The sequence below is a fragment of the Anas platyrhynchos genome, chromosome 2 (assembly GCF_047663525.1).
Source record: "Anas platyrhynchos isolate ZD024472 breed Pekin duck chromosome 2, IASCAAS_PekinDuck_T2T, whole genome shotgun sequence".
Lineage (NCBI taxonomy): Eukaryota > Metazoa > Chordata > Aves > Anseriformes > Anatidae > Anas > Anas platyrhynchos.
Window position 1 is genome coordinate 120288078 of NC_092588.1, and position 27517 is coordinate 120315594.

General features: G+C 39.1%; 1 protein-coding gene across 3 annotated transcripts in view; it reads left to right on the plus strand.

Moving 5' to 3' along the window:
- The first annotated feature begins 1534 nt into the window (after positions 1-1534).
- ZNF385D (zinc finger protein 385D) overlaps positions 1535-27517 on the plus strand; it is a 444893-nt gene continuing 418910 nt past the window's right edge. Inside the window, exon 1 of one of the 3 annotated variants that reach the window (XM_072033483.1) lies at positions 1535-1683. In XM_072033483.1, coding sequence (XP_071889584.1) covers positions 1674-1683 — 10 coding nt within the window. In that variant the 5' untranslated portion in view covers positions 1535-1673. Of the gene's footprint in view, positions 1684-1901; positions 2118-18724; positions 18861-27517 lie in introns of those variants that run through there. The other 2 variants (XM_027451052.3, XM_038174071.2) reach the window with 2 other exon arrangements.

Below are 27517 nucleotides of genomic sequence, written 5' to 3' on the forward strand. Positions count from 1 at the left end.
GACTTTTCCTTCTCCACACTAATTCTTTGTTTTATATAAAACAAATTCTTTGCTATATATTTTTATATCACTTAAAAATACTGTTCTATACAAAACATTTTTATACCCTATTCTTAATTTGCATTCCAACTAATTGCTGTAGAAGTTTCATATTCTTTGTGTTTGGAGAGTGGGCTCTTCTACAGCTATATTTTCTTTTGTTTTTCTCTCCCCCTCCTCCCCTGTGTAAATGTAATTATAAAAGTACATTTAACAAAAGACTATTCACTATAAAAAACATCCTAATGTGGAGCAGCAGTGAGATGATACACCACACATCCACATGTGTAGTCATTATCAACAATAACAGAAACAGGATCAAGTGATAGAAATATATTTGATTTAAATCAATCATTTGGGGAGTGTATTTATTCGAGAGCCTTCAAGCAGTGATGAATAGCAGGTTTCTAAATGTGCTATGAGGGTAAGCAAATGAGTCATTATTTGTGTTACAATGCAATAGAATTGGGCAAGAACAGCCCTACAAGAGGGGATATGCAGTCATATCTAACTGTTTATTCTATTACATTCATCACCACAGGGTGTATCTGTACGTGTCAGGTCAAGGTCAGTAATCCTGGTTCGCATGAATCATTCTCAGCGCTAATGAAAACCACCCCAGCTTCAGCAGGCAGCAGCAACGGGCTGCCAGCACTAGGGGCTCAGGGGCTTAGGACAACCAGGGTGTGGGCACAGGAGGGAGGCCTGATCATCAGAGCCTGGGGTATGAGATGACCACATAAGAGAGGCAGATAAATTCTGTGGAGGACAAAGCTTTGCTCTTCCATCACAGATTACGGCTTCTTTACACCTTGTCTGTTGGAGCTACAAACCCAAGAGGAGCTCTCCCTCTCTCCCTGCCTCTCTCTTTTAAATTAGGTACTCAGTCCAATCGAGTCTTCAGTGAATAAGTTTTAAAGTTATGACAACGAAGAACCCTACTTATTTTTCTCCATAAGCTTCTTGAAGTCAGGGTAGCAGAGGTGGGATACAGGGATATGGATATGGGACATAGGGAGAGGCTTTCTTTTCCTTTTCTTTCAATGGGAGAATCAATGCAAGTTCTGCATACAGTTTCTCTGCGTTTCAAAGTGTGCAGATAGAAAGAATGATATGCTCGGTGGAGGTGCCGGTGGCATATAGATATATATGTGCATGAAAAATTAAAAAGCAACTGTGGAATACCTTTCCAGAGCTGCTGCAGTGACCGCTGTAATTTGACATACAAGTGGAGTCATTACCACGGTTACAAACAAAAGTTACACACACCATTTGTACTTATGCAACACCCCGCTCCGCCAAATCTTCGGGACTACAGCGGCATTTTAAACTATTGTTTGTTGTTGTTGTTGTTTGGTCTCGCCTGAAAATTTGCTAATATTCATCCCCGAGCCTGTAACTTTTTAAGTATTAGGTCCGGTGTTAAGCTGACCGCACGTTTCAGAGGACGGGGTGCTTCTTGCATGGCAGGCACCCCTTGGTGGGACCGCCGGGCGATCGAGGGCACTTCCCGAGTCCCGGGGGCACGGAGAGGGGCTGCAGCTGCCTCCCCGCACAGGGGCTCTCGGTAAGCAGCACCCCCCGGCCGAGTGACACCGCGATGGAGGCAGGAGTGCGCGGCACCGGCGCTGGGGATGGCAGGAGGTAACCTACACATGGCTCCCGGCGAAGCTCCGTGGGAGGAGGGCTCCCGGCGGGGATGGGGACGGGGTCTCGCTGCGCCCCCCCTCCTTGTCCCCGGGAGCCCGCCGCCCCCCAAACCCCCTCCCAGCTCCCAGGAGCGGGGCGGGGGGCGCGGCGCTGCCTGACGCCGGCTTGGTCGGGGGCGGGACCGCCGGGACCGCGCTGCTCCCTCCCGCCCGCCCCCGTCCCCATCGCCGTCCCCGTCCCCGCCGCCGGGTCCCGGGCCCCATCTCCGCCCCCGCGCTGTCCCCGCCGGGCCCGGCGCTGCGGGGGCCGCCCCGGCCGCGGCATGGCCGGCGCGCTGGGCAGGGGGGCGGCGGGCTGGCGGCTGCGGAGCGCGGCGGGCGGCAGGAAGGAGAAGCCGCCGGGCGGCAAGCCCCAGCCGCCACCGCACGGTAAGGGGCCGGGCGGGACGGGGGCTCGGGCTGTGTGTGGGGGGGTGTCCGCTGGGGTCGCTCCGGGCGGGGGCTGATGGTGTTCCTCTCCCGCCCGTGGGTGCGAGGGGAGGGGGGTCCCCGCGCCCCAACTCCGCCGGAGCTGCGCCTCTCGCCTGCTGGCTGCCGGGCGCCGGGGACAGGAGCATCTCGCTGCGATCGCGGCGTCCTTAATCGTGGCGGAAAGCGATTGCAGCCGGTGAACCCGGGGACAGTCCTCGGAGTCTTTTTTGGCTTGCCTGCGGCTGCCCTCAGTGCTGGGGAAGCACCGCTACCAACCCCCGCCGGGGCTCCCCCGGCTCCCGACGCCCCTCCCGAGGTGTTTGCGAGGTCCCAGCCCGAGCCCGGGGGGGCCGAGCCGGGTGCGGGCTCCGCTCCGTGCTTGCTGAGGGGCTCGGCAGCACCAGGGGGAACTTCGTGTTGCGGGGCGGCTGTCACCGCTGTCACCCGCCTGCCGCCCGCTCGCCGCCGCCGGGCAGCCTCCCTGCCGCCTTTGCCAGTGGGCGAGGAGGAAGCGGACCCAAAGTCCGAGCAAAGCCTTAGTGGGTATCAAAAAACTCCGAGAGAAATGACCACGCAAGGGAGGAATGCTGGCCAGTTAGAGAATACAAATGGCTGGCTGGAGCTGCAAGTACTTAGGCTCCCCTCTCTGACTGTGATGCTAGCAGTGGGGTTAACTCGCAAGGAGAGCGCGCAGCCAAGCCGGGGGGGTTCACCCCTGCCCCCGTTAGAGCCGGTGTTTGCACACAGACCGGCTGGTGCGAGGGGTTAGGCCGGGCTGAAAGCCTTCTTTGACCGCCAGAAAGTTTGCCGTAATTGTGTAGTTGCGATGCTGCAGTATGCTGCCAAGATTAAGATGTTATCAGTGTCTCTATACTGTAAATTAGTTACTATGGGGAGATATTTTATAACTTGGCTCTACTTAAGGGTAGCAGAAAGGTGTGGTGTGCTTCAGTCTGTCTGTTGCTTCTTAGAAGTGTTTTGTAAAGTATCATGCGATGCTAAGTTCTGGTTTAAGTAATTACTGTATCAACACGGAACACTAAATTACACTGCAGCACAGATATTTCGCATCCCAGTTAATTTTCAATTGTGCTTTAAGGGTAATCACTCTTTCTATGGTACTGTCTTTGCAAGGTGCACTGGGCTTATTTACAATGTCATTTACTAGCCATTAACAGCAACAAATGTAATGAAAAACAAAATTAGAGCTAATTTCTCTGTCCCTACTGCTGACTGTATGCTACAGTGAGCTTTTTTTTTTTTTAATTTTATTTTTTTATTTTAAATATATATGTATATTTATTTATTGTATTTTTTTTTTTTTTATGTGGGAAGGGAAAATGCAGTATGACTTCAATATGCTTCTCAAAATTTCAAAGTTTTAGAAACACTTTGTTTTCCAAGAATGGACTTAAGTAATATAATACTGACCACCTTGCATTGGAGAGGAAAACGTACTTAAAATATTCAGGCTAAAGAGTTTTAGGAATTATCACGATTTTACTTTTTGGTGTGTCTTACTTATAAGTGAGCTGTCAGCAGTTTTTAACAAGGTCGACTCATTCATACATGCATGCATGCAATCATCAAAATGAAATAAGAACTATTCATTTTTTACAACAAAACTGGGAGGTGGAAGGAACAGGAAAGAATTTAAATTTTAGCAAATAATGCTGTTCTTTCCTACTCTACTTGCTGCAAAAACTGTTCCAGTTGGCCACCTACCTGTGTCGGCAAAAAAAATGGCACAGCTCCATGTATCTCAGTGGCACTGTTATGATTGACACCAGCTGAAGACCACGCATGACATTTGTGTGTGTGTTTGGATTAAGATACATTTACCCAATCATCACTTAAGGCTGGCTGGGTGCTGCAGGCACACTGAGCTGTGAACATGTGAGCAAGCCTGCCTTTTGACTGCATCAACTTACAAGTATTTGCCAGCTTTGATGTTCTTCTTGCCTTTTGTGTGAGTAAATATAGCTGTCAATTTATTTTGACATGGAGCTATTTGATATGATTCTATATCAAGTATGCTTATTCAGTACTTTATTAATCAACAACTTTATGTTATCAATTGCAAGTAAAAAAAAATGCTTTTTCATGATTGAACTGTGCACTTAGGGCATCGTGACCTCAGATTTTTCTGTGTTTTTCAAATGCTTCAAAACACAAATACAAACATGACATTTTCTGTAATCTCGTGGACAGAAGTTTATGTTCTGCATGGAATGAAACTTTGAAAAATGCAAAGTGATGAAAAGTAGGACTAACATTTCCACCTGCTGTGGTCTAGACAGTAAACAAAGTGTTTGTCAAGACAAGAAGTTCAAGATCCTGATAAGGTGATAAATATTAATGATCTTATAAAAAGCTTGTTTTTATAGCACTTTACCTGTAAAATCTCTCAAGAGCTTGAAAACCAGATGGATAGCTACAGCCAGAATTCTTCTACAGGCTTTCTAAGCAGATGTTAAGGAGTAGCATAATGGAAACCACAATGTAAATCAAGTAGTGTTTTGCTGTACTACTTAACAAAACTTTGAGATGCCTGTATGCATTGAAGAAACCTCCTCCCTTGGGGAGTAGGTATAGAAAGTTTGTGACTAGAAGCTATGAGAGATAAAAATGTTTACATTATCTGATGCTGAGGAGAAAGCAATATTTTTATATACATTTTTAAAGGTATATAAAACTTTTGTAGTAAACTAGTAGTTCTGCATCATTAGTATTAAAACTGCAGAGAGAAAAATGTAACTAAATAGTGTTGGATGTATGTGTAGGAGTGTGTACACACCAGTGATGTATTAGAACATGATTACTTCAAATATTTATTTTTTAATTTCTCACAAAAATGTGCCAAGTTTAGGCTAGGAAATGTAAGTCTTCTGTGCTTCAGCCAGCACAATGAAATCAGTCAGTATCATGCCAATATGTTGGATCACACCCAGGCAGGCTGAATAAATAAGTGTGAGCTAAAGCAACACAGATTTTTTTTTTTTTTTCCACCTGGGCCAGCTGACTAGTTTTAGTCTTAGCCTATCTAGAGTTGTCACAAAACAGGACAAAATCTGTTGTCTCCCCTTCATTAGGTAAGGATAGAAGTCAGCATGTTGTAGATCCAGAGAACTGGAATTCTCTATGTTGAACTAGGGAAAGGATGGGATGGAGGAAAAAACCTACAAGCCTGACCATGGTTTTCCTGGTGCACATGCTTTGATGTATGTACACATGCTAACAACTTCTGGTTGCGACTGGATTGGACTAATTCTACAGTTGATAGTAGAAAAATGAAGAGTCCTACAAACTTTCCAATTTCAGATGGTATAATCTTCACACATTTCTTTCTGAAATATTCACAATGTGTTTCAGTATTTTCTGTCAGCTTCTTCCTTTTTTCTTTCTCTCTCTCCTGGGAAATAATGTTCTTGGTTGTATTCAGGCAGTCATAACCAAATCTTCTGTTGTGCTGGAGGCGTAGTTCTCTACACCTCACTTTTTACCTGTGGCTTATTGTGGTATTTGTAAAAGTGAATGTCTGAAATTCATGTAGGCGTTATATATGTCTGCTTAATATAACAGAATATAAGTTCTCAAAGCAAGTAAGCCTTTCTCAGCTTACTTGCATTAGTTGGGGAGACATCTCAGCTGGAATAATCTGCAGGTAAACTTTGAAACTTAAAACACTTTCTAGCCTATGTGTTCATCAAGTATGAACATTGATGTTGTTTCTCTTTGGATCTACTAACACTTAGATGCCTCAGCTGCTCCTGTGGTCTTGTTACATCAGCCAGGGAGCATGTTTGCCATGTGTAATGCAGACCTTGCTGTGAAGACATGGCATTCAAAGGAAATGGATGGATAAAGGATTTGACATGAAGAGCAAGAAGGATTGGTTTACTAAGTGAGTTTTAACTCTCTTAGCCTTTCCATTGATGTGAACACAAGCTGATACCACTTAATTGTACTACTATATGTATACTAGGTACAACTTCTTAGAGAACTTGTGTGACTCAAGAGTCAAGTTCTGTTGTGGTTTTTATTTTTATTGATTTTTATTTTTATTTTTATTTTTATTTTTATTTTTATTTTTATTTTTATTTTTATTTTTATTTTTATTTTTATTTTTTTTCCTATTCTACAGTGAGGCTTGGGGTTCTCAGTAACTCAAAGCCATGGTAGCAGTCATTGGTAGTCTCTGATTTTATTATTATTATTATTATTATCATTATTATTATTATTATTATTATTAAAATTTGTAAAATGTTTTCCTTCTGTAGTATTTTTCAAATAAGTTCACATTGGTGTTACTGGGGTGAGTGAGGAAAACCATACTCTTCTTGGCCAGAAATGCATATGATAAAATTAGCAAATACCTGTAACATGGTTGTATATGACATTTTCCCCCTAGTTCATGGAAGAGTTTATTTATGACAATAATAAAACCTTAACATTACAACTTGTACAATTATAAATAAGTAACCAGAGCTACAAAGCCATAGATTATTCTAAATCTGAGTTTACAATGGAATGACAAACACAGCATCTAGAATTTAGAGGCTGACTGCAAATACAGTTTTATGATGTTCATTTAAATTCAATTTCTGCAGAGAAATATAGATTAGAAACCAAAGACGACTTCTCCAACCCATATCCAGACTTTTTTTTTTTTTTTCTTTTTAAAGAAGATTTGGAGAGTTTTAATCAGACAGAGGTCACAAATCACTTTGCTGGGAAATGCAAGGTGTGCTTTAAAAGGGGAAAAAATTACTTTGATAATTTGGCTCTTGCAGTTTAAATTGCGAAGCTAGGTGAAGTAGTTACTCTGACAGAAGTATAGAAACTATCTCATTTTAGTACATTCTGAAGTATTTTATATTTCTGAATAACCCTGGCTCAGGGGCATTTTATACTCACATCTGGAAGTTTCCAGTCTCAGCGCTCAGTCTAGTGTCTCTGCCTTTGTCTTTCCATTTAGTCTTGCCATGTTATAACAATGAATCATCTTGTCCATTAACTAAAGTTGGAATGTCTGTTTATGCACTGAATTTGTTTCATCACATTGCCATAATGATTGGAACTGTGGCAACTCCCGACTGCTTTCCCATATGTATTTGGGCTGGACTTGACCCAGTGCTGTTCTAAGCAGCAGCAGGATAAGCCATCACAAAACCTGGAATATCTTTATCCTCCTAGGATTCGATTTCTTTCTCATGAAACTCCAGGGTAGCATTTTTGTATTCTGCCTCCATGTATATGAAATCGGGTGGAGGCTGTAGGATTTCTAATCATACAAATCACAGCACAGCCGTAATACACATACATGTACAACAGTTAAACCAGGAATGTTGTTACTGTAGGTTCTCTTTGATATGCTCTGATTTTGTTGATCATTTTTAAATTTGTGCTAATTAAAATATTGAAGAATTAAATAGAAAATTAAAAAAAAAAACAATAGTGGGCTTCTTTGATATTTAGTAATTCTACTACAACAGGCAAGTGGCATGGTGTAAACAAAGGTGCCAAGTGGCAGGGAGCCTGTGCCAGCAGGTGCAAATTCACACCTCTTGCCGTGTGAATGCAGATAGCCATGGGCCTGCAGATGGTGTTCTGGTTGCTACTTTAGCAGAGTATTTTGCAATTCAGTGTCCTTTTATTAAAAAGGTATTAAACGGGCTGTACCTTGACTCATTTAATGGCACATAGCCTTAAGACTGTGGTGATGTTATTGAAATTATTCTCATTATTTCCATGAAAAATAATAATAATAATTGTTGTGTTTAGAAGGATTAGTAAATGCTGAAGGATCTGTTTTGCAAACAAAAGCTACATGTTTTGTAAAATATATGGATTTTTTTGTTGTTGTTGTGGTGGTTTTGTGATCTTGTCTTGCGTGCTATGATGTCTAAGAATATTTTTGTGTGCTCTCTATGGCCAATTTTCATAAAGAGTTGTTGATGCTGTACTCCTATATAAAGTATTTAAAAGCATAAAAGAGGAGTAGGAATTAGTGGGGAGAACCTTCTCCTGGGGGTGGATTAAAGTAGAGCTGTTAGTTTGTGATAACAAAACCAAGAGCCTGTTGAAAGAAGTGAGAAAAAGGACTTGTTATTGTCAATGACTGCATTGAGCTTTGCTATATAAACCATTCCAGTATTTAGCTCAATACTTACTACTCTGAAACTCTGAAACTAGAGCTGTCTAAACTGCTGGCATTTATAGTGAGGGGGTGGAATGGGAAGTTGAGAAGTGATTCTTTTTTCTCCAGAAGCTGGGTTGAGGAAATTCACATATAGTATAACCAGGTGTCCCCACCAGTTTCTTCTTTTTGGCTGATAGTCACTGTTGTTTCATGTGGGAGGTCATGGTTGTTGCTAGACAAGAAATGGGTGTACAAATCATTTTTATTTTTTAGAGGTAAGTGAGAGGAGGTTCTATAATCAGAAGCTATATGTGGAAAGATCAAGGCACCCTTGTGATGCATTCACATCAGCCAGGATCACAGAACAGATGAGTTGCTGTGCTGGGCAGAATGTTTCCAGACTTCTGCATCATTTCTAAACATAAGGCATCCTTATATTCTAAACTTGACTTGATTAATGTATAGCTTACAGTGTTCTAGCATGAGTTAGAGGGAGTGAGGGAATGGGAATGCAATCTTTTTTCATAACTTTTTTTTTTTTCTTCTTAAGCTAGAGCTAAATTTTTGGCCTTCTATCTATTTGTGATTTTAAGAGATACTTTCAACTGTCTTTAAAATGGATTTTCCAAGTGATCTTTAGAACATAAGAAATGCTTTAGGGAAACATGGTCTTTCCCTTTTCCAGTATGGATCATGTTGGACTTTGTTGGCTCTCTCTGGCTGGCTGCTCTGAGTCCACGCATTGATTTCAGTTAACATGAAGTAGCCTGAGGGGTTGGTCACTTGTTTATGTTGATGGTGCAGCCGCGGTTGCTCCAAACCTTTGGCTTACCGAAGTAATTTCTAACAAAGCAAAGAAGAATTTATCAATGTTTTTATTCATTGTGTAACAGGAGAAAGTCTGGTTATTCTTCACTGAGGGCTGGTAATAGTCTGATTGTAAAAGGAACATGTTTTGTGTTTTCTTTTGTGCAGAATTTTTTTCCTAATCTCTAGGCTGAGAAACCAGTCCAAATCAATTTCTTTGCTTCTTGGGAGGGTGCTATATTACAATTGTAAAGGCACGTAAAGGATCACTCTGTAGAAACTGTAGTGACTGGGATGAGATTCTGATCTTTGAAAGATTTGAGCTTGTGGGACGTAGCCACTTGCTTTATGCACAATAGCAGTTGGTGAGCTTATTTTCTAGGCTTTTTGAGTTTGTTTGTTTTGCAGCTTGTTCTGGGGGCTGACACAGACAGATGATCATACAGAAGTAGTGATTAAGTGACACCTGAGGGACTTGCAGAGTTCTTAATAACTTCCAGCAATTCTTCTGTTGCACGAAGGGATCAATCTGAAGATGCGCCCTGGATTGTGGCCAGCTTTTTGCTGTATTTTATTCCTGTAGCACCATAATGCCATTTTGATGTTAGACATACAAACTTAAGACAATGTTGTTTAAAAGACGAAGGTTGCAAAATTCTCTATCAGTATGGTGTCACAAAGCTGTATGGCTCTTTTTAAAATCAAGTTAAAATATTTCCATCCATCATACTCTGTTTGGTACATCTGGAGGAAACTGAGGATAATTCAGGTCAGAAGGAGCCTAAGGAAGTCTCTAGTTCAATCTCCTGCTCAGGGTCAGCTGTGACATCAGAACACATTGCACAGGTTTTTCTCAGGTCCACTGCTGAAAATATCCAAGGAAGGAGAAAGCACAAAATGTGACAAACATTTTTATTTTTTCCCAAGTCCAAATTCAAAATCAAGCCTAAAAACTCCGTGGAAGTGGGAGTTCTACCTGATGGCCATGTCTGTGTAGAAATTGGGCCAAGAGGAAGTGGTGCTGAAATGGTTCCTCAGATGATCTGAAGTATCATTAGTAAAACATAACACAAATTGCCTTGTTCCAGAAAAAAATACCACATAAGACTAAGAACTTGCTTGTATGTATGACTTTCTGAATAAGAGTAAAAGCAGCCATTCTTAAGCTTGCAATCCCACATAACAGTGCACTGAGAAACATGGTAACTTTTTGAGAAATACAGTGTGCCAGGTATGTAGCCTTGAGGCTGTCCGCTGCATAAATAAGAAGTGCAGGCAAGATTTTGTGGTAAGAAGAGTCTTGACAACTTGAGTAATTGGAATATCCCAATGTAATTATAGAACAGAGGTCCCTGGTCATTATGGAAAGAGCCTGAAAGGTTCAACAGCTCTGCTGTTTTTGTTTGTTTGTTTGTTTGTTTGTTTTTGATAGGGGTGAGGGCTTCAGTCTCTAGACTGCTCTATTTTGCTTCATTTCTTCCTTAAATTTGTTGAAGTTTGCTCCTGAATGTATCTGCCTTGCTTTAGAGGTCCAGCCTCAATGTTCATTTTAACCTTTTATTCTCTTCTAGAGTAAGATCATCGATCTCTGGTACATGCACCTTTATTCAGCAATGTTAACGGAAGAGAACTAGTGTAGGATCTATTTAAGTGTTATCTACCTGGATTTCCACACCATGCTCTGTAATCAAGGCCATTTCCTGTGAATCATCAACTCCTCTGGTTCAAATCAGATTAGAAATGAATAAATATAAATAAATAAATAAATTGTCTGTGAACCAAACATCCCACATTTCAGTGAAATCTAACTTCACTTCTTGAGCTTTGCAACCAAGAGCAAAGAAGCCATGGCCTTATAGCAGCAGACATGGAGCTACAGGCCCAGTACTCACTGAACGCCTCTGTGAACATCAGGAGCCTTTCACAGATTTTTCTGGGATCTGTCTCTGGTTTCTTTTGTTAGGAGTCAGGAAACTTGATAGTCCTATTTGATCTAGGTTGCTAGTGCTCTCTGGGTCCCAGCTTTGGGGATGCCGGCCGGCACTGAGGCTCTACATGCCACCCCACCAGCAGTATGAGGTGGGTTTCTCTGGGTGTGCCTTGTGTCTGGCTCAATGAACCCGCTGAAAATGTTGCAGCTCTGTTTCATCTGTATGTCCTGATATCTTCTTTCACCTGCCAGTGAATTTCAGTGCTTCCCAATGGCACTTCCAGTTAGGAGACTGTTGGGCAATACAATCTGTGTGCAGTAGTGAGACCTTGCTGGTAATATGTTTTCTAGGAATATAAGAGTATTGTTTTTCTTTCCAAGGAAGCACTTAATATTTTTTGGTGTTAGCAGCCATTGTCTTGCTTATCTAAATAGCTGTATTTAGAAGGCTAATATAATTAATTTGTTAACACTCCTGCAATTGTGTATAGGATATTTTGGGCCACAGGCACAACTGCCTCATAAGGCACTTGTGTTGAAAGATTGTTTAGAGAATCACTTTCAATGCTTAATAATATTTTAATGTGATATGATTGAGTTCTGTCACCATTAACATTTCTCTGTTTTTTTTTTTTTTTTTTTTTTTTTTTCTCCCTCTTACTTTCATTATCCTCAACTGTTTATCTGGTATCTCTTTTTGCCTTTGTCTCACTGCTCTTTGCAGATTTTTGTTTTTAACAAGTACATGAGTAAACATTTCTATCAGTACAGCTCTGATTCAGAAATTGTCATGGTTTTCCTCGGACCTTGGCATCCAATCTAACTTGGAACCACTTCTTGTCTTGTGTAAAACTGTATGCCATGAAAAAAATTACCAAACATAAAGGGTATATGTGGCTTTCTGGTTTCTCTAATTTGTCATCTACTCTAATGTTCTTCACAAGGGGATATTGAAAGTACAAAGATTTATAACCTGTGCACTCCTGGTAATACTTCAGGTGTCAATGTTAGGGGCAACACCTGGTTTGGAAACTAATTTGTTTAATTTAACTAATTTATATTTTTCCTGATGCAGGGAAAAATTAAGGACTCTTTCTGCCACCAAGGGTGTGAAAATTTGGCATTGGCTGACTCTGTGATGCAAATGGCAAGGCAGATTTCTCCCATTTGTAATATTTAACATATTTCTTGGGAATTAGCACCTGCCCTTGAACGGTTGTATTTTTAAATGTGTGTATGTGTGAGAAGGTGTGTGTGAAACTAATCCTTGTAGCAGAAGGAATTAGAGTGAACTAATAGTTTTTTCAGGAATCTGTGTTCTCTGGTCATAACTCATTCTGAGTCTGGAATCTGGTGTAGAGAAATGTGCTGTATGAAGGGTGACATTAAGTACTTTCATTGTCAGAGCAGCACTGCATAGTGCATATCTGTGTTACCACAATTTGTTGTCTGTATGTTTCTGCTACAGAAGAAGATAGCAGTCACAGCAGGCACTACTGAAGAGCGTGGTTAGGACTCTGCTGCCATCTGTGTTAGCACTGTCTGCTCATGTTATTTGCTTGTTTCCATATGTGTAGTTTAGCACTTAGCCTCTACAGCCATTATAGCAACGTATCTGAAAACAGTTGTGATAATGAAAGCTGATCGGAAACAGTCATTAAAAAGTTAATTTGCTTGTTTTCAATGTACACGGTCTGCTTTTTTTTAGTATCTGCTACTACTTTAGGCAAGTTTAGCAAGATACCGCTGCACATTCCAAGTTTGAACTCATCGTTTTTGGCTTTGTACATCATAATCACCTCCACAGCAACCACTGTGATGCCATAAACAGAAGGTTTGACTTCAGGTGAAGAATTTAGGCCATAAAAGTAGAAATATTCCTAAAGGAAAATGTGGGAGGATAAGGAGGATGTGGAAAGTGCTTACTTATTCTGACTTTCTGTGTAGTGTTTTTTTTTTTTTTTTTCCAAAACTTTTCTTTCAGCTATCGCTAAAGATTTAAAAAAAAAAAAAAAAAGAACTTTCAAAATGTCAAAGTGAATCATCTATTTTAGATAGTATAATTGAAAAAAAAAAAGTATGAGCAGCAGAGTTTTATTCTGCATTGGATTTCTTTCTGTCTCTTCTCCATTCATTAAAAAAATAAAACAATTTTAGTAAATCCACAGTGGGAGGATAGTTTTTCTTCTGTACTTTTCCCAGGGTGCGGCAGGAGAAATTGCATTTGCAGTTCATGGAGAATGAAATTAAATTTACTCTGTCCGCTACTCCTACACTCAACACATTTGTGGGAGAGACGCTTGTGTGCTATAGGAAGCAGTGCCCTGAATGCACTTGCATCTGCTCTTGTGCTTGAAGGAACAGGCACAGATTTGGGCCCACGTTAACTCCCAAATTAGCATTAGGTACTGTATGGAGTGCTTGTGTGTGTCTGCCTCTTCTCTAAGGTGTTGCTCTTGGAAGGGGAGACTTAGAATGTGTCACTTTGTTTGCTTCTAGTGGCTGAGATGACTTTCTGTTCTGTGGTACATTTGTATATCAGAAAGGTCATGGTTTTACACCGTATCAGAAAATTGAAGGATACCCATTTTTAACTTGCATCATTTCATGCTCAAAACATACGAGGGTGATAAGCTGTAAAGTCAGTAAAAAAGTATTTGGTAAATGTAAATTACATTGTGGCAACTGAAAAAGAGCAGAATGCCATTTATTTGTTTAGTGGTTGTGGGAAAGGCAACTTTGAGGAGAGAGAAAAAAAAAGGCAAACAAAAAAACAAACACATACCACTTTCTTCTTAAGTAGTGAGATCTATCTCTTTAACTCTTTGATCATCCTTCTGATAGGGATAATGTATACAAACATCTATTTCTAGGGCTTGCTGCCCTTAGAGCTGGCCTGGCTACTTCCTTTTGGGCTGTGGCTTCTCTAAAGCAGGTAGATAAGTACTCAAATGACTTTTTTTTGATGCAGCACCTGAAGTACATAACAGCAGATGCAGCAATAAGTACTTCCTTTTCTTCCAGCATAGAAATTGAATGCATATAATACACATGAAGAAAAATTCTCCAATAACAGAAAAAAAAAAGGAAAAAGAAAAAAGAAAAAGAAAAGGATCAGCAAGGATATCTGTTTAATATAATGCTGATCCTGTGTTCCATAAAACTTGTTAACAGGAGAAGACTCTCACTATTTATAAAAAGGTTAGCACTTGCTGTTCTACAACTCCAGCAGTTTTCATTTGCATTTCAAAGCCAGAGAGAGAATAAGAAAGCTCATATTTTTAATTCCAATAGTATGTCACTCCGGCTGACTGTGTCTGTAAAACTGGCGCACTATGGGCAATTCTCATCAATTTCATTTGTTGCATCTACTCAGATGAGCTTTTAATCTCCTGCCTGCTGATCCCTGGTTTATAATCAGATTTGACAGAGATAGGATGGCTGTAAATATCTTGATGTGAAAGTCATGTGAAAGATAGAACTGTCATTTCTCTCCTTTCTCCTCTGGTGAGGTAAAATTTTATTTGCAAAGAGTGAATAACTAAAACTTAAAACTGCCTAGTTTCATACTGTTTCAGGTGCATCTGTTCACAACTAAGCCTTTTTTTCTAGAAAAGGCAGGAACCTTCCTTGCTTATTTATTGACTTGCTTCTAAATTTTTTGGAAATAAATTTTATGTCAACTTGAATAATTATTCCCAGAACTTGATAACATACTGATTTCAGTTAAGACCTGAAATAATAGATATTTGTGGTGTAGATACTCATTTTGATTCCTGAATAAAGCCATTCAGGAATGGTTTTAATGCTGTCAATAAAAACCTCACAGTTAAATGAATGAAAATGTGTAATAGCTATGTTTACGGAAAGTCTGTTCATACTTTTTTTTTTCTACTGTTTTGTATACGTGATGTTAGCTGTGTAACTTCTGCATCTCTTTTGCTTCCCATCAAAATGGAAAAATACCTCTTCGCTTTTTTAAGACTCAAATTTTGCCACAAATATATCAAGATATATCAAGAATATATCAAATATATCAAGAATATTCAAAATACAGAAAGTTAGGAACATGCACAAATTTAAGTGTATATCCTGATTTCATTAAGTGTAATCTGAGCACATAGAATTAAAACAATTATGTTCAATTAAAATAATTGTGATAATATATTATCAGTCCTTTTCCATTCAATAAAGATTTGTTTGTGATGCTTGAATATTTTTAGCTTGTCATGTCTCCTCATTCATTTTTGTAGTCTTATTTAGTATTCTGATATTATCCCACTGTAACCTCTCTGCCACAAATCCTTCTGTTACCAGTCATGGGAGGAAAAAGACTCTAAATATACTACTGTTTTTTTTTTCCCTCTTACTCATCTTTTCATGATATACTCATTTCCATGTCTTTTCTGTTCCAAAAGTTCTTCAGCTTTTGTTTAGTCCCCATGATCTCAGTTAAATCCAAGATTTACTGTCAAAGGCAAGAATTTCAGTGTGGTGCCCCCTCCTGCATAACCTCTTGCTTCTTTCTAGGATGTGATGTTCCTGTCAGTTGCCTACTCAAATTTTATCTGGTACACTAACAACTCCTCTACTTATATAAATTATCTTCTGTTTAAATATAGTCCTAAATTTGATTTTCATAAAGATATTAATGTTTTGTCTTGTGTGTGAACATTGCATACATGCAATTGTAATAGGAGTCCATACTGTCAGCTTGGTGAACCACAAAATCCATAGCTCCACAGGTTTATCTACATCACAACACCATAAACTTTATATTTTTTACTTGCTTTCTGCTGAGTTTATGCCAATAGCTCCAGGAAGATAACTCCTATTGATTTTACAAACACTGTAAACATTATTGGTATAATTACAGATAGAATAGAAAAATAATTCTGAGTAATCCACCTCCCCAGCTTTGCAAATCAAAACCAAACTCAATTCACACAACATGAAGACAAGTGCTAGTAATGACTGTAGTCTTTTGAAGCTGCTGTTTTCCCTGATGTGCCAGTGGGTAGATGTCTTTTTTTATTAAGTACATGTGACTTAGAGAACTCTATGGAAATCACTGATAGAAAGGGAGAATCTGATGTGTGAGGTGACTGCAGACTGTCTATGGGCAGTGACAGACCGCGTGTCACTGATCACTTCTAGCATGGGAAGTTGGTGCTGGTGAACCAGTAGTTGTGGCAGGAACTCAACCCTTGGAATTCTTGTCCTGAGTGAGAAGATGATGCAGCCCCAATATTGGGCTTCATATACTAGCAGAAAAAATCATTTTGTGCTGGGTCAGTGTCCCTGACTATTGCTACCTCCTTTCCTTTGGGTTATCACCAGATATGTTACTTAAATTCAGAAAGATAATGAAAAGTTCCCTGCCGTAAATAAGCATTGTAATGTCATTATTAATACTACATTTCCCTTTGGCAAGCTTTTCAACTTGAAAGCATATTTCTTCTCCTGCACTTATAATTACTTTTATATGCCTTGACAGCCAAGTTGCATGAAGTAGGAGGAGAACAATACAGATGGCACTGATTGAAGGTGCATATTTGGACTGAGCTGGTCCTACCAGTGTACAGTCATGTCCAACTGACAATGAGCCAAAAGAGAACCTTCCAGTAGGAGGCATCTGCAATGTATCTGGCCAGAAGACAAAGCTGAAATGGATTTCAACAAATGGGAATGAGCTGTGAATAATTCAACTTAGGCAAAAGCGATAAGCATCATTCGGTGTGTGTTGGCCCTTAATTGGCTTTGAATTAGAAATTTTGCAACTTCAGGTGAAAGATGGCAAAGACTGTTTCAACTAAATTGAATTGCTTGAGATTTTTGGAGGGAAAACAAAACAATTCCTGTCAAAATATGAAAAGCACTTATATATATAAATGTATTATATGATATGTATAAATGTCATATATCAATAGATAAAAATAGAGTGCCTGGTGTGGAAGAGAATATGCAGAACTCTGTTAGAGGACACAGCACTGCCTAACTCTTTCAAACAGTCATAGGTGGCTTCCTGTGAGTGAGTCAGAAGTTGGATTTTATGGCTTGAACATACGGAAATGTATAGCTAATTTCTGCATAGGGGCTATTTGCATTTTGGAAAATGGATCTGTTACCAAGAAATTTACTAAGGCAAATTTGTAGGTTTTTGAGGGTAGAGAGCTATGTGTATTTTGGGGAAAGGTAGCATTTGGCCAAGTATGCACGCATAAAGCTTGAGTATTATTGTCACTTTACGAAATTGCTTATCAGTAGTTTCTTGAGTAAACAATCTAATTTTATGAATGTGGAATATTTTTTGAAATGCAAAAAGCAAAATATTGTAGCTCATCGAAGGAGGGCAATAGCAAAGAATGTGACTGAGAGGGAGACAAAACAGTAGAAGAAGGTTTTTGATTCAGATGAAGGGCATTCTACAGCTGAGTCTGTATGAAGGTGAGCACAGTGAATTTAAAAGACGTGGAGAAGATAAAGTATTTAAGTATTGAAAGAAAGCAGTGGAGGCGTATGATTTGTGGTGGTCAACAATAATGATCAGTCCAGTTCAAGAGCTGAAAACATTATTTGACAGATGTGCTAATCACACAGTAAAACAGTAAAGAGATACTGTTTTAATTTATCTAATTTATATTTGGAGGAAAACAGTGAGGACGTTTCCCAGGTAAAGATCAAATCATTAGATGAGCTATTAAAATAAGCTACCTGCTTTAGTAGGATCTATTAGGGGACAAAAAATTTGTAAAAGATCTGCAGATTTCAATAAACTGGTTATCACAGATCTAATAGTGAGTGGACAGCAAGTCCCTTCTCTTATCAAAGATAAGAATATAATGATATAGCAATTGATCAGCCCAGGCTGTGAATCCAAGAATATGATTTCAGCACACAGATAGTTGAGTGGAGCTGAGAACTTTTTGTTATTCCTTAGAAGATATCAGTAAATAAGAATGACTTTGGAGTTAGCCTGGCTTTTGGGATGTTTCAGAGGAAATTGAAACAGGCACTAAGGGAGCTCTTAGATGTTGAATTGTTGCTGGTAATGTTCTTGTTACAAGGAAAAGGAATCTCAGGGAAGAGGCAGTAAAGCTCTGTGCAATCAGACAGTATTAACTCTTTGGGGAATGCCAGGCAGTGTGTGTGTGTGTCTACATTAAAGATAGAAAGGGAAGGTAGCATTTGTGGAAGTGAAACGACAGCGAAGCACAGGGATGTCTGGGAAACTGAATAGAGCTCAAAGAGAATCCTTAGGGAGTCAGGGGTTCTAAAACTTTGTGGAAACTAAGCCATATTAGCTGCACTGTGCACTCCTGCACTTCAGGAGACTCCCCAAAACAAGCACTGGTGTGAAGACTGCACACTGTGATGTTTGCTAGCAGAGTCTTCAGAGATGCAGGCAAAATTGGTTGCAGAGCTACTTGAGACCAATGGCCAGTGCTAAAATATCAGATCCCTAGCTGACAGTGTGACTACTCGCATTGCTTGAAAGCTGTGTATTAGTACAGTACAGGGAAAAGCAGTGGATTAGAGGAACTGAATCCTTTACTGCCCACATTCACCTTTTGCAGCCCATGCCACTACTATACAACTGGCAACACATGGAAGTGATTAAGGGGAGTTAAGATAAACAGCTGCTTGAAACAGGGACTTGTAGGCAGTCCTCACACAAAAGTGAGCAGATCTGGCTGATCAACTAGTACGTAGCCACGCGGTTTCACTGAGGACAGCTTCTGCATTTGTACAATGTAGATCTAGATCTGGGAAAGCAGTGAGGAGAGAAGAGGTGGCATACAGCAGGCAGGAGAAGGATATGGTAATAAGCCTTCCAGTTTCTCCATGTGCATGACCCTTCTAGAAACATGTCTGTAACCTGTTTCTCATTTAATTTTGGCTCCTGTCTGCCTACTTAACCCAAATTCTTGAGCCTTTTCTTGATCATGTTAATCTCAGTCACTCCTCTGTCTATAGTGTATGTGATATGCCTTTCTTAACCATGCTAACTTTAGCTGTTCATTTAAAACAAAGAACAAACAAAAAACTCTGACTCCTCATTCCAGTTTTTTAATGCCTACATCCTAGCCCTTAGTTCTGCTTTTCCTGGTTCCAAATCTGAATTTCCTTCTCAGGCAGACTCCTCAAAACTTTACTTTTCAGTTGCCCACTGTATTTTCTTATCCCTCTCTGTCTGCTGAGCCATTCACATCCAGTAATTTTTTCTATATTCATTGGCAAACAATATATTTCCCTAGCATAATTGTCCTAAAGGGCTTTTGCCTTGTTTCAAGATTATTATTATTATTATTATTATTAATCTGAGACAGATATTGAACCTTATAAAGTGACATTGCAATTAAAGTTTGGCAAAGTTCTGAACAAATGAGAATTTTCTGAAAATGAGGTCTTCCTGATAGCAAATGGCAGCAATGGTTATGTACAGTGCTGTCAGTTCTCCCTATAATTGCAACTTTTCACGCATATATTGACTGAACAAATTGCCTAGAGTTTGAAGGAACAAATTATGCCTAGCACTCACACCTCAGGAAAAATAATAGTAGGCATTTGAAAGAAAGGGACTTAAAGTGATAGAGGGAAATTAAAAATGCACTTGTGTCTGACACTATTGCCTAATGCTCTTAGATGCATCAGTCAATGATACTATGACTAAAAGAAGAAATGCATTATTTTTGTCTCTAATGTGCTGTGTGTTTGATAGGCCTTTGGGATCTTCTACAGTACTTCTTTTTAAAAACCGAATTACCACATTGTGTAATTTAGAAAAAGAATGCAGACTCAACACATAATCATGCATTAAATTGCCTTTTTGACCCTAAGTAAATTTAATTGCAGAGAAATTCAGCAGTGAATTGAAGAAGGCATATTTTATTGGCTTATCTGGACCTCTGTCTTTAATTGAATAGGCTAAACTTTCTTATGACTTTCTTTACGCAACAGGGTTTTCTCTGAATAACTTTGTTTAATGGACAAGCTATTCCAAGTCTAGATACAATATTTGCATGTGTATATATATATATATATATATATATATATAAACAATCACATATAACTTTCAATAGATTTATTACATTTGCTCTTTTATTTCAAGCTAGTCCACCCTGAGAGTGAAATAACTGTCTTCTGGAAACAGTTTCTACTTTCAGTTGAAGGTTTGCATCCAGGACAACTCTCCCATTTCAGGCAGTCTTCTTGCTCTTCTCCCACTCTGAGATAACTTAATGCCTGATATAATCTGTCTGTGTGCCCTTTATTTTTCCTGATGTCATTTCACCATTTCAGTGCTGGTACACAGCCAGTTTTGCCCCTGTGTTCTTATAATTGTTTGTTGTTAATACAGCCAGAACCACACAATTATTGAAGCACCATACTTTGTTACTTCTGTGTTAACCATGTTGGCACCTATCATAGTCCAGGTTCCTGGACTCCTTTCAGAGTGGGGAAATGTATCCAGGCAATGTGAATGCTGAAATGCAAAATTCTGGGCATATCTGGCAGCATGAATGCAGAAACACAAATAAAGGACCAAGGCTGCTTCAAAACAGACAAGTGAACAAGGAAGTGAGCAAAGAAAAAAGGCTTGGGAGGGCTATAGGACTACAAGAATCGAGGAGGAGACTTCTGCTGATGCTGTCCCAGCTGCCTCAGGGACCATGCCTGTGTTGTTTGAACAAGGGCTAGGAGCAGGCTGATGTGATGAATGTGTCATGCCCCCATATTGTCTTGAAACATCTGTGTCTCAGATGCAGTGAGTTAATTGTGTTCTGAAGGGAGGTTTGGGTTAAGTGTCTTCTTTTCCCATTGTCTGGTGCTGGATGTGGAAGGAGCTTAAATGTAACAGCAATGTATTGTCTCTGACACTGTTGCAAGGCATTCCAGTGAAGGTAATGGGGGGAGTGGGCATCACTAGGCCACAGGCATAGAGGAGTGCAAACTGAGAATTTGTTCATTGTTCTATGCTGGAGTTTATCTAAGGTTCAGACTGAAGAGTAGGCTTGCTTGGAAAGCATTTGGGGGCTATGTGATTTTGATGGGCTCAGGTTCACTATACAGTTTTGATGTACTCGCATTCACAAAGTGTAGCAACGTTTTCTAAGGATGACTAAAACAATAGGCTGGGCTGGGATTATTCGCAAAGCTTGGAGCAAGTGGAAGTAAAACTGAAAATGCTCAAGGTGAGCCTGGCCAGCATTGTAACTGTGCTGGTATTAGATATTTCTCAGAGGGGCTGAGTGGACAATTGCTGAAATTGCAGATGAAGGCACTCTTAGGAAGTAAAATGTCCCGTTTTTCTGCTAGTCTGGCAGGGTGTGTGTGTTGGAGAGGGGATGGGAATGAGTGGCTGAGAAGAAAATGCAAGCCTGGCAGCCAGCAGTTCGGCTCATTTGGGCTGCTTCAGATATACATGTACAGCATTGGGTGACAAATGACTCTTCTGTAGCTGCAAACAGGGCAACAGCACTAGGCAGTGGTTATGTCTTGTTTTCCTTTCCCAGTCTTTTTTTGCAGTCCTTTGCAATTTAAGCCTCTTGAAGGCACGCCTCAGGGTACTCTACCTCTGTGGAGCTGTGCATTGTGTTACTAACTCCATTACCTAGTTCCACTATCTAGAACGTCAGTTATTGTACAAGGGCTCTAAGAAAAGGCTTTATGATCATCCATGTGCTAGTAAGTTGAGATATGAATGTCATTCAGGTACCAAAAAAGAGAAGGAAAACCTTCACAATTTATTGATGTTTGCATGGAGACTTGTATTGAAAAAATAGTTTTGTATACGGTGCCTTTAAAAAGTTCAGGATGGTAAGGCCATAATGGAGAAAAGTCTTAAATAGCTGCAGGGGACCTGTGACACCTCTAAAAGGAAGGAAAGAGGGCATAGAAGATGTGGATTTGGTCTCTACAGTAAATGGCAAAGAAAGAAGTTTAGTTAGAGGCAGGTACCTGGAAAAAGCAAGATCATGAAGGAGGGACTACTGGACAAACACAAAAATAAATATATCTTTAGGATATTGTTCTGTTGATAATTTCCCTAGAAAAGCAAACAACGTGCTTTGTGATGAGGGCAGGGGGACAATTAGAGACCACTGAACTCTCAAAGCTGTCCTGCAGCATTTTATCACCTGGGAAATGGGGAATGTTTTCTGTCCTTTAACTCAATGATTTATTAATGTATTGATACTAGCATATGAGAAGTCACAACGTCATCTCTGTTGTGGCTTTAAGTTTTGTTGTTTATATTCGATTAATAAACATTTTTACTGTGCTAAAATCATCTCTCTGAAATTCCTCTTAATAACATCAGTTCCTAGTAACTTCCTCATGCAATGAATTCATTTCCTTACTTAGAGTAAGAAATAATTTTTCCTGCCGTCTACCCTCCAGCTTCCAACTGGGAACATATGATGCAACACTGACCCAGATTCACCTGCCATATGGACCACCTTTTAGAAACATCCTTTTTGGTTGTTTGTAGCATCCATAAAAGCTATTCAGCTTTCCCCCCTCTCCATTAAAGGGGTTCTCAGGTGTAACTGCACAGACAATGAGCAGAACACAGCAGGCGTGAATGACAGAAACAGCTATTGTTCACAGCATCTGGCATTGTCATCTCCGGTTTACTTTTAGTCTCACGAATAACTAGTTACTTCAGTCTTGCAAGTAACTATTCTCCAGCAAGTAACTAGAGTAAGTGAAACTGAAGTTTTCAGTGACTGGCCTAGATGACCACAGTGCTCTCTCTTCCTTTGTGTTAGTGGTATTTAGCCAGGCTGTGAAGTGGTGAAGACCAACTTGTCCTCAGAAGCTTACAGAGCAGGCTCATGAATGCTGTTAGTGTTCAAATAAAATTGCAAAACTTAGTCAGGTGCCTATTGCCTCTGAGAGATCAGCTCTAGGAAGTGATGTTTTCAGAACAATTCCATTTAGCAGTATATCAATAGGAATCGAAGCAGTGAATTTCCAAATGGCAATGACCACTCTTAGAACAAAGTTAAGAAACAGCTCTCATGTTGATGGACTGGCACTGAAAATCATTTTGAATGAAGGCGTTTTCCCCAGGAGGTTTTTTTTTTTTAAGGTTTGCTACCACTAATGGTCACAAGTTTAGAATGTTAATTTAGTGAATTTAGTAAATTAGTGAACCCCTTCCTCAAAGCCTTAAAGTATTGATGACTGATGAAGTTGGTCTAGGAAACTTTTGGCAAATAAACTTTTTGATTCTTAACTCCAATGGAGTTCATCTCCTTGTTGTTCTTATAAATGTTACCTAGCTCATAAAACAATAAAATTGTTTAACAGTGAAGAACACAAACTATTTGACTGCAATAATGATGGTTAACATTGGGATGCACATTAGAATGACACTGCTTTGCAAGAAATTGATATTACTAGTTGAGTGCCATGCTAAAGTCTTCAGATTCATCTCAAGTCTTAACATTTGAGCACCACAGTGCTTGGTGGAAAAGCTTTCTCATTGCTGTGGGCTGTCTTAAAAGTTGTTGTATATTAATCTGTATTTGAAGAAGTCTGTGTTGTAAGCACCCTTCCCTCCCTCCCCCCTCATTTTTGTGTGTGTGTGTGTATTTGTGTATGGCCTGTGTTCCTGGCTGTCTAATACAAATTATGACAAATTATTTTATGCTATTTTTGCATTTTTTTTTGCCCTGCACCTGACATACATATGTATGTACATAACTTTTCAAGTAGAATTATCCTTCTAATTTCATATGAATACGTGGTAATCATCTGTTTGCTTCTTAGAACTGCTAGTATGTAGATATACTGTTACAAATTGTCAGAAAATGATCACGTTTTCATAAAAATTAGAGAACATCTAAAAAAAAATGTCAAAACAGTAACCTCAAATTTGTGCATTACAGCTGGTTTTGCTAGTTACAATCCTTCAGTTAATGAATTAATGTATTTCATGTGTCTGATTAAGACCAACATGGCTGGGGTTTTGAATTCAAGAAAAAATTTTTTCTCTAAAGAGACCATAATGCAAGAATTGTTGGCTTTTTTTATTATGTTTGTTTATTTTTTTTGCTATCCTTCAAAATAGCAAACAAAAAAACATAGTACATCTCCTACTAGGAAAACTTAAAAATATAAAAAAGCTATATGCATTAAACTATTTCAGATTTTTTTTTTTTGCCCTATTTAGGAAATTAAGAACTACAACCTTATGGACTTAGTTTTGTCAGTATTTTTCAGCTACCAAGGAGTGTGCCAATTATTGCTGATAAATATCTATGAGTTAGAAGGAGGTCATTGAACAGAAAGAGAGGAGTTACAGATACAGTTCACTGCTGCCTGAAATTTGATTTTATTTTTAAAGTATATATTCCACCCTTAGCAATTGTCAGGGGTTTTTAGGCTCATAATGTAGGAATCACTGTTATTTGCTTTCTTGTTTTAAATGGTGTGATTCATGGATTTATCACACAATCTAACTGAGAGGAAAACACAGTTAATATTGGAGAGCATCTGAAATGAAGTAACAATGATGTGAGTTATGCCAGGTGAGTGCCTGAAGTAATTACAATGCCCATGCTTCCTGAGTAGGGCAGCAATACAGACCTAATTCTGGTCAGTATGGAGAAATGTATTTTGATGAACTTTCTGTCAGTGCTACTTAGCTCAGACATACATTGAAAGATAACCTAAGTGGATGTTACTGCAATCTGTTTGTATTTCCCTAGGCTATTGAATACACTACTGCCATAGTTACACCAGTGGTGTTTTGTATAAGTACTGAGACAAAAAGTCTGAAGCCTATTATTTTTCTGCTTAGTATGAAGTTTTAAGGAACAATCTAAGTCACCTTGGTACTGCATCATGTTGTAGGCAAAACAGCCTGGACTTGAGAATCTTAGCTGAATTTAACTTTTTACAAAATCACAGGCACTTCTGTGTCAGCACCGTCTGGAACTGGCTATGACTGGCTGCAGGCTACTTCCCGCGCCAGGCGGGACTGCAGCCCCATGCTACCAAAAACCTGCCATTTGTGCCTTTATGCAGCTATAGCTTTATGCAGCTATTTTAAAAATTTTCCTTTGCTAAACCTGTGCACAGACAGGCTTGAATTTGCAGTACTGAATTTGTAAGGTTTGCCTCTCTTGTGCATATGTGTACAGCTCTGGTGCTTGACAATAATTTCACAGTGGCTGCAATGTGGGATTTCAGCAAGGGTGCACATCCAGTTTGCAGATATGCAGCTCTTCTGAGTTTTGCCCCTAAATCTTGACAGGCATTGCAGTAAAGAGGTTGGGCCTGAGCTAGCTAATGCCAGTAGCTGTAGTGTTTCAGTGTGAGCTCAGTTATGCCAAGTACGTTTGCCTCCAAGTTCAGATGTGGAAAGCTGTGTTGGTTAACACCTCATGCATGTTTGAAAAGCTTTCGTAGCTGGGTTTGTAAGTGGTCATATTCTATAATTTATTTTCACTGTAAAGAGGAAGACTCACATTTTCTGGGATTTGGATGTCTGTTTAGATCCCATGTATTCAGTTGATGATGACAGGTCTCCTGATAGACATACCACATTGATCTGAATGGAGCCCTCTATTATCGAAATTGTCCAAGGCCTATTTTATTCAAAATGGTCTATCTTTCTGGCTTTACATAAGCTCAAGAAAATATCTTTTTGCAAAGCTTACTGAAAATCAGTAGACCGAATTGTATAAAAAGAGTTTTGTATTTCAATTTAAAATTATATTGAGGATGGAGGAGAAAAGGAGAGGCCCTTTCAGGCTGAAAGTTATGATTAGGACAAAAATAATTCTGGCACAATGGTCTCCCTTTGAAAAATGGTGTTTCATTAAAATCAGCATTCAGCTGAGTCTACCAGAGCTGTCAATCACAAGAATAGACCATTAGGCATGAAACTCTGAGGAAAGATTGTAGTTGCATGCCTGTATGTTTATAACTTCCATTCAATAAACACCACACTTTTTGATTTGAGAATAGAAAAATATTTTATTTAGTTTGACATACTGAAGCAAGGAATTTCTGAGTTAAAATTATTGTGAAGGGGGGTTATAACTTTATTCTACATTCTGTGAAGAAGGGGAGTTGTATCTTTATTCTACATTCTGTGAAGAGCCTGGATCTTCTATTTTTTTTTGTTTTGTATCTCATCTGTAGTGTTGTTTAGTTGTTTTCAGGAATGATGTACACATGTTACATTGAACTTTGCATATTATGTAATGTGTTGTGGAGAATCTGTGACTTGGCATATTTGCTCCAATGAGGTTGAGGTTAGCTGTATGTTTTTACTGCAAGAGTTTCTCAACAATAAACATTACGGTCACCACTGTGAAAATAAGTATAAATAACTGCCAACACATCTGTATCTGGTATTAAAGTAGTAAAGTGTATATTTTAGGGTGATATTTTAAGAAAGAGAAGCATCTGTCATATCAGTATTATTTTCTGTATTAATTAAATAGAAGAACCTTCTACCACTAAAGGATGCCTGAAATCTAAATGAGTAATGTACAAAAATTCTTTTTATTGTTTTACTATTTTTTTTAATTGCTGGTTATAATCATATTTCTCTGAATGAAGGTTATTGAAATTCTAATTCATATAGAGAGGGGGAAAAATATAAACTCAGAATATTTTTGTTGTTTGTGATGGACGTTTTATATCTAGCGTTTCTGATGTATAAAAAATATATGGCAATTACCACTTATCCACATAATTTTATGTGCTATGCTACGCAACTTGTTTTATCTGCACGTAGTATAATTTAGATGTAATGTAACAATACATTTTGGATTTAGCTTTGAGAGGTTTTTAGCAGTTGCATTTTTTTTTTTGGTCTTATTTTATTGCATATTCTCAGGCCAGTAGAAAACAAAGGCTTTCAAATTCATCTGAATGTGATCTGATAAGACATAACATCTACATCATGAGTCCAAGGGTGACCCTCATGAAACAAAGGCTGAGTCTTCAAAAGAATAACCTGACCAGTATATATGTTGTGGTGGCAAGAAAGAAACTATTGGGCATGTTGTTGTTTTTTGTTTGTATGGTGTTGCATGCTGTTTACACACATGATGGCTACTCGATCTTCTCCTGAAACAGATTATTCCTTCAAAGAAGTTTCTCAGCTTCCTTTCCTTACTTTTATTGATGAAAATATCTTAAGACTGATGAAAGTCTTAAGTCAGTGTCCTATTCCCTAACTTCTACAAACTCATCCTAAGATGAAAACTTTTTCGGACTAACAGTGGTAAAATGTTTCTGCACCTGCAGTCATATTTGTACTCTTACAATAGACTCATTGTTTATTGACAATTATATACATGCAGATGTCAGCAGATGGTATGCTTTATCCAGTGCATTGAGTGCTATTGGTGTGGGAGAAATCAAATAGAGTTAGTAGTATATACCAGAATAAACTTGACAGGCAATTAATAATGGACAAAATAACTGAGAAAGGGAATGTTTTGTTTA